The sequence below is a fragment of the Lichenostomus cassidix genome, chromosome 3 (assembly GCF_008360975.1).
Source record: "Lichenostomus cassidix isolate B80296 chromosome 3, HeHo_3.0, whole genome shotgun sequence".
NCBI lineage: Eukaryota > Metazoa > Chordata > Aves > Passeriformes > Meliphagidae > Lichenostomus > Lichenostomus cassidix.
The window spans coordinates 113,141,124-113,148,305 of NC_139483.1; the positions used below are offsets into that span (position 1 = coordinate 113,141,124).

At 61.8% G+C, this 7,182-nt stretch overlaps 1 protein-coding gene across 2 annotated transcripts; it reads left to right on the plus strand.

The window, feature by feature from the left end:
* Window positions 1-107: 107 nt before the first annotated feature.
* On the plus strand, window positions 108-5,361 carry LOC146440594 (E3 ubiquitin-protein ligase RNF19B-like). Of its 2 annotated transcripts, none has more exons than XM_085057361.1 (10): window positions 108-404; window positions 690-778; window positions 1,513-2,151; window positions 2,550-2,740; window positions 3,019-3,169; window positions 3,522-3,684; window positions 4,185-4,299; window positions 4,436-4,570; window positions 4,662-4,848; window positions 4,990-5,361. In XM_085057361.1, exons 3-10 carry the CDS (start codon window positions 1,703-1,705, stop codon window positions 5,147-5,149), a joined length of 1,551 nt encoding a protein of 516 aa, XP_084913487.1. In that variant the 5' UTR covers window positions 108-404; window positions 690-778; window positions 1,513-1,702; the 3' UTR covers window positions 5,150-5,361. The 2 variants fall into 2 exon arrangements, with proteins under 2 accessions (XP_084913487.1, XP_084913486.1); XM_085057360.1 differs by having other exon boundaries at window positions 1,549-2,151.
* The last annotated feature ends 1,821 nt before the right edge of the window (window positions 5,362-7,182 follow it).

Consider the following 7,182-nt stretch of genomic DNA (forward strand, 5'->3'; position numbering starts at 1 on the left):
TTCCGCTTCCGCTTCCCCGGGGCGCGCGGGGGCTGTGCCGGAAGCGGCCGCGCGACCCGGAAGCGGAGCACGCGCGTGCGCGGGGGCCACCACTGCCTCCCGGCCCCGCCCGCCCCGGCGGCCGCGGCATGAGCGGGAGCGGGCTCGGGCCCAGCGGGGGCGTGGGGCTGGGCCGAGCCGGATCACGGGAGAGGCAGGCGGGGCTCAGAGGCTCGGACGGGGCTCGGGGCGGGGCGGGACAACAGGAGCTCCGCCCCTTCCGGTCGGCGGGAGGCCGTGGCACCGGAGGAACCGGGACCGGGACCGGGGGCGCTACCGGACGCTGACAGTCTCTGTGCCCCTCCAGGGGAGGCTGCGGCTTCTCCCCCAGTGCCGGCCGGGCCCGGCCCTGCGGGCAGAGCCCAGTGAGTCCTTTGCCGATGTCTCCGCGCGGTCAGACCGGGGACATCCAGGGCTTTGCGTCCCGCCGCAGGGACGAAGGGCCGCTGGCTGCCCGGTCACGCCGTGCTCTAGCCGGTCCCGAGGGTGGTCGGTGCGGGGGTGCAGCCAGACCGTATTCCAAGGCTGTGCCCGATCCCCACCCGCATCACTCGCTGTGCTCTCCCGGTGGCTCCGGTCTGTGTGCAGGCGGCCCTGGCTGTGTGAACCGCGGTTCGGCCACTTCACGGATCGCTGCCGTCCCGTTGCAGATCCCAAGGGCGCTGGATGTGTCGGGCTGTGGCCGTCCCGGGGGAGCCGTGGCCGTGCCGTGCTGCCAGCGATGATTCCCCGCTGACAGGTACGCTGGCCGTCTCTCTCCAGCTACCACATAAATCCCGTCTCTGCCCGGTTTCCCTGAGCTCTGCAGTTACCCTCTCCCTGGGAAGTGCTGTATTCCCTGGGAAATGCTGTATCCCCTGGGGGGGATGCAGAGCCACCCACTGCTTGGCCCAGCAGAGCAGGTATGATCGGGCTGCTCGGTCTCACCTGAGTGTCACTGGTTCCTGCCTCTTCCCATGCCAGCACTTCTGCCTCTGGCAGAGCTGACATAGGAACGCTTTTGGAGGCTGTGGGATGTGGCAGTGCTGTTGAGATGGGGAGGGCAGGGGGCAGCTTTGGGGCATAGAGAGGGAAGAACCACCAGGAGGGAAGGGGGTGTGGCCATGGATTTGCGAGCTCTAAGTAAAGAACCTCATTGCTGGAATCACCTGGCTCCTGATCACCAAATGAACTGGCTCTTGGGTGCCTTGTCAATTGAACTCCCGTGAAAAGTGCTTTAGCCATGTCTCACGCTGGGGAGGAGAGCCCTGAAGCCCTGGGATGGGGATGGGTCTGAATATCACGCTGCCTTGTGCATGGGCTGGTCATCACAGTGTTTCTGGCATGTTCCCCGCGCTGGGGATTTGGGAGTTCTGTGATCCTGGGCTTTTCATGCTGAGCTGAAGGAGACAGGAAGGGGCAGGACAGGCTTGGGGCCTGGCAGCAGGGTGCTGTCAGGCTTCTGTGGGTGCTAAGGGCCTGCTCCCTCCCAAGGGCACAGGCTCGCTCTCAGGAGCGGTTCCTCTGCAGGCTGAGTGGTACCGACTGCTGCTGGGGATGGTTCCACCGTTACCTGTGTGGAGGCCCAGGTAGGAGCCACGCCATGGGGGCTGCACCAGGGCAGGCACCCCCCTGCTGCCCTCCATAGCCCAACAGCCTCCGGTGGCTACCTTGCGGGGCCACCATGGAACAGTCCACACATACGCCTGGGCCCCGACGGCTCCTGGGCTGCTTCAGGCGGAAGTCACAAGCTGTTGGGGGGGAGACACCACCGGAGCCAGAGCCAGAGGGACCAGAGGAGACGACGACGTGTGTGGTGCTGCCCCTGGGCGAGGGCGAGGCACTGGAGGAGTGTCCCCTGTGCCTGTTGCCCCAGCCCCCTGAGGCCTTTCCCACCCTGGCCTCCTGCACCCACCGCTCATGCTGGGCCTGTCTGGAGCAGTACCTTCGCCTTGCTGTCAGCGAGAGCCGCGTGCCAGTGTCCTGCCCGCACTGCCCTGCTGTGCTCCAGCCTGCTGATGTCCACCGGCTCCTGCCCGAGCCTGCCCTCCGTGATAAGTATGAGGAGTTCCTGCTGCGACGGCTGCTAGTGGCTGATCCTGGCACCCGCTGGTGCCCTGCACCTGACTGCAGGTACCACCAGCCCCGGCACGGAGGGAGTTGGCGTGGGCCACCCTTCCCACAGCAACAGTGTGTGCCTGTGTCCTGTGAGCTCTTCCCAGGCTGGGTTTCTCATCACTTGGTCCCGTGTTGGCCTGGGCCTGCCCAGAGAGGTGTACAGTCCTGGTATGGCTGCAGAACCTGTGCAGCTCTGTCTGCTAGGGTGATGGCCTTGGCTGGGCTAGCTAGTCTATGAGCCCCAGGGCTGTGGGTGCTGGAGAGGGTTGTCTGGTGAGGCTGTATCCTGGCTCTCCTGAGCTGGGGCTGTGGCTCTAGCTCAGTGCAGTACTGGGACTGCCATAGCCCAGCTTGGCTGTGCCAGGGAGGGGGCACCCTTCTGTACCACAGCTCCAACTGCCTTCTCCCCACAGCTACGCTGTCTTTGCCCATGGCTGTGCCGAATGTCCCCGCCTCATCTGTGGGCGTGAGGGCTGTGGCACTGAGTTCTGCTACCACTGCCGGCAGCCCTGGCACCCTGATGGCCCCTGTGCACCAGTGCCACTGGCCCCCAGCCTGGTCACCCCCACAGGACAGCTGACCCAACTGGAGGAGTTGGCCCACGGTGAGGCCCTGGCCCAGGGTGGGAGCAGCAAGGCTAGTTTGGCACAGTTGTGTTCCTCTGTGCCTCCTGCCTGCGGGGCTGCTGGAGCCAGGGCCCAGAGTTCCCTGTGACTGCCTCAGTTGCAGGCTTGTACTCCCTGTGCTTGTTGGGCTGGGGTATGCAAAGGGATGTCGGCTCCCCCCATGACACCTGTGGGATGGGAGAAGCCTGGGACAGGATGTGGGGCTGGATGCACACTATTCTGTCCTGCTCCCCCATCCTGTCTCATCTCCCTCTAGCTGAGGCCGAGGACATCAAGGTCTGTCCTCGCTGCAGCGCCTTCATCATGAAGATCAATGATGGGAGCTGTAACCGCATGAACTGCACAGTCTGTGGGTGCCTCTTCTGCTGGCTCTGCCTGCGGGAGATCTCTGATGTGCACTTTCTGAGGTCAGTGCAGGGCTATGGGGGTTGGGGGCCCTCCTGGGCCAGGGCTGGAGGCCCTGACAGGAGCTGGGGGTCTGTGGGACTGTCCTGGGCCAGGAGGTGAGTGGCTAGGATGGGGGCAGCCAGGCCCTGCCCCAGGTTTGGGTCTGCCCAGGGTGATCTGTGCCACTGGGTCTGGCAGGGCTAGGGCCAGCTGTTGGCACCACATAGGAGGCAGCTGGAACTCAGGGTTGGGAAAACCTGGCTGCTTCCTCTCCAGTAGGCCTGTGGGTGTCCTCTGGCATGGAGCCAGGCTGTGCTGGTCTCTGCCTGCCCCTTGCAGGAGCCTTGGCTCAGCCCTGCTCTGTCTCCACAGCCCCTCTGGCTGCACCTTCTGGGGAAAGAGGCCGTGGTCACGGACCCGGAGGATCCTGTGGCAGCTGGGCATGTTGCTGGGAGCGCCCATGGTCATCTCGCTTGCCGCGGGTGTTGCTGTCCCTGTTATTACCATTGGGATCCCTATCTACATGGGTAGGAAGGTACTGGCAGGAGGTCCTGGAGTCCCTGTGGTCCTGTTCCCTACTGAGCCTGGCAGCCCATGGCCCTCAGCCTGGACAGACTAACAGTGCTCCCTGCTGCCCACAGCACATCCCTGTGCCACCCCTTACCAACCTCAGCAATCTGTACCACCCCTGACTGCCCAAAGCCTGTCCCTGTACCACCCCTCATGGCCTACAGTTCCTCTTTGCCAGGACCTGCAAGCAGCAGGACCTTGCTGCCCCACAGCAGCCCCCACCAGCATGGGTGTGCTCAGCCTGGGGAGTGGGGTCAGGGTGGGAAAAAGGAGGAAAGGTGTTAGGGGGGGCTGTCCAGGAACACCTGTGCTGTGGTGGTGTTGTGGTTGCCTGTCCCTGAGGAGAGGGAGGGGTGTCTGTGGCTGAAGCTCTCCTAGGCTGGGAAGAGGCTATGTCACCAGGGCTGTGCTACAGTCTTTGTAGAGCCCTTCAAGAATTCTTCACCTTTCTGACTTTTCCTTGAGGTGCTGGGCCAGAGCCGGCGAAGCAGCCTGTCGGGGTGCCAGCAGTGCCTCTCTGTCACCAGCAGTGTCCTCCTCTCTCTCTTTGTGTCCCCCATCATAACAGCTCTCACTGTGGGTGAGTGCCGAGGGCACTGCCCATGTTGGGGAGCAGGGCTGTGGCTGTGGTTGTGGTTGTGGAGTGGCTCTGGGGGATGTCTGGGATTAGAGGCACCAGGGCTGGGGCTGGGCAGTGACCACTTGTCTGCCTGCAGGTGTTGGCGTGCCCCTGATGCTCACCTATGTGTATGGGACAGTGATGCTGTCTCTGTGCCGGAGCCGCTGGGGCTGCAGAGGTAGCCGCACACCTGGAGACCTCGGCGTGGTGGAACTGGAGAACCTGGCCAAACGTGAGTCCCACACAGCTGGTGGGCCCTGGCTTGTGCCCTCCCTGCTCCAGCGAGGAGCAGTTCCTGGGAACAGGGTGCTCTCTCTCCCCAGTGAATGAGCTGTGGTCAGTGCTGCCCAGACCAGGTGAGGATGGAGGTCCAGACTCCACTGCTTCCCTCCCCAGCAGCAGCCGCAGCCCACGCCCAGGGCCAGTGTGGCCGGAGCAGGACAGCCAGTCAGCCAGCACAGTGGCCCTTGCAGGGAGTATGCTGAGTGAAGGCCAGGACGCCTCAGACAGGTAAGCAGGGTGGCTGTGCTGGGGGAAGCTGAGGGAGTGGCATATCCCTTCCAAACAGCCTCCCCCGCTCCCACTGTGCTGGGCAGGGACAGGTGATGTCCCACCTTGGGCTGCTGCTCTCAGGCCAATATCTCTCTGCAGGGAAGGTGTCACCATCGAGGTGGAGGTGTCAGTTGAAGCGGTGCCGCATCCTGCTCGGCAGCAGAGCCTCAGCAGTGCCCTGTCTGGGCAGAGTCTCTCTGGGGACTCCCTGGGAGCCACCAGTGACAGGGGCAGCTCTGTGGGTGTCCTTGTGGAGTGATGGGGGTCTGAGGGGGAGAGCCTTGATCGACACAGGTCCCATGCCCTCCAGTGGCAGAGGCAGAGGCAGTCCCCCTCTGCCAGCATGCCTAGCCTCAGGAGCTGGGGCCTGGGTGGGTGCCAACTGCACCCAGCACTGCTGCACCCTGCACCAGCCTTGTCCGCCCCTTTCCCAGAGGCACTGCTAGAAAATAAAGCTGCTTTCTGAGGGTCCCTCTATCTGCTGTGGCTAAACTCCCCTGACAGCGCAGCCCCCTGGCATGGACAACAGGCATCGCATCTGCACCTGTATGAGGGCAAGGCCACCCAGGCAATGCAGGGGTAGTCATGGCCTCTGCTCTGCCTGTACCAACTGATCTGCCCTGAGGCTGCAGGGTTGGAGGAGGGCAGCAGCCCCCCAGCTCCTATCTGTGGTGGTGATTCCCACAGGGATCCATCCTGCAGTCAGGCCAGCATGGAGGAACCACAGGGTAATGCCACGGGCTGTGGGCCCATTGCCAGACAGGTTACATAGTCTCAGGCAGTGGGATCCTGGTTGCTCTGACTCCACTGCAGTATCCTGTGGGAAAAAAAAACCCCTGCTTTTGGATGTTTTGGTGCTCAGAGTTGGGCAGTCAAAGAATGTCAGAAGGGTTTGAGTTGGAAGGGAGCTTAAAGCTCCTCTGTCCCTTGCCATGGGCAGGGACAACTTCCACTAGACCAGGTTGCTCCAGGCATTGTCCAACCTGGCCTTGAACACTTCCAGGGATGAGACAGCCATAGCTTCTCTGAGCAGCCTGTGCCAGGGCCTCACCACCCTCACAGGGAAGAATTTCCTCCCAGTAACCCATCTAACCTTGCCCTCTGCCAGGTGGGAAGCCATTCCCCCTTGTCCTGTCCCTCCAGGCCCTTGTCCAAAGTCCCTGCAGCTTTCTTGGAGCCCCTTTAGGCCCTGGAAATGACTCTGAGGTCTCCCTGGAGCCTTTTCTTCTCCAGGCTGAACATCACCAACTCTCCCAGCCTCTCTCCTGTGTTCCCCCAGTCTCTGTGGAGTCCCCCAAATGGCTCTGATTAGTGGTGACCTCCCATTAGTAACTTGTATTGAGCAGTAACTGGGTTTAGACAATTTTCTGTGTGCTTTGTTGATGTTTTATCATGCTGATTTTTACTCAAAATGCTCTGTGGTGGGTCCTGTGGCACATCACAGGCCCTTAGAGCTGCAGGCATTTGCCTTACCTTGCTGCAGCTGCTCAGGGAGCAGATCCAGGGATTCTGCTATGGCTACCTGGCAGGTTCAGTGATAGCAGGAACCCAAGAACCCAAGGGCTATGCAGGGAAACATCCTGGTCACCTCTGCAGAGCCAGTAGAGGCTCTGCCCTGGCTGCCACAGGGCCCTGGGATGGTCAGAGTCAGGGGTGCTTGAGGTCAAGGGGGCCAGTGGGAGACCCCTCTGGCAGCAATGGGGTCTGCTGCCCACAGAGCTTGTGGCTCCCATGGAACCCTGGGGCAGGTGGAACCACTCCAGGGTGTGGGGGACAGAGGGACTAGGGGGAAGAACAAATGTGGGAAATGGATATAAAAAGGGCCAGTTGTGTGTAGAAAAAGAAAAGAAATAATGGATCACCACAGAGGGCTCTTTCTTTGCAGTGGTTTGTCATGTGCATGGGCTTTCTGCTGCACAGGGAAGAGTCCACCTGTATAGCCCACCCTTCTGTGAGTGTTTTACAGCTCAGGGATTTCACTCCTGCCAGAGCAGCCACAGGTATTGACATATCTTGTACAAGTTGTGCATCAGGGAGGAGCTGCCTCTTGCCATACCTTGACAGAAGGTGCAGCTTGATGGGTGCTGTCTGCTGTGGACAGGTGAGCTCAGGAGCATGACTGGTACCCCCACCCCTTCAGCAGACAGACTGTTTCCAGACTCCCATGTCTACTCTATGTGAGACTCCTCAGAAGAGCTGTCCTGGGGGAACTGGGAGCCACAGGCCAAAGCCCTGCAGTGCTCCAACACCACACGGACAAATGTTCTCCCTCCCCACCTCACCTTTCTCAAC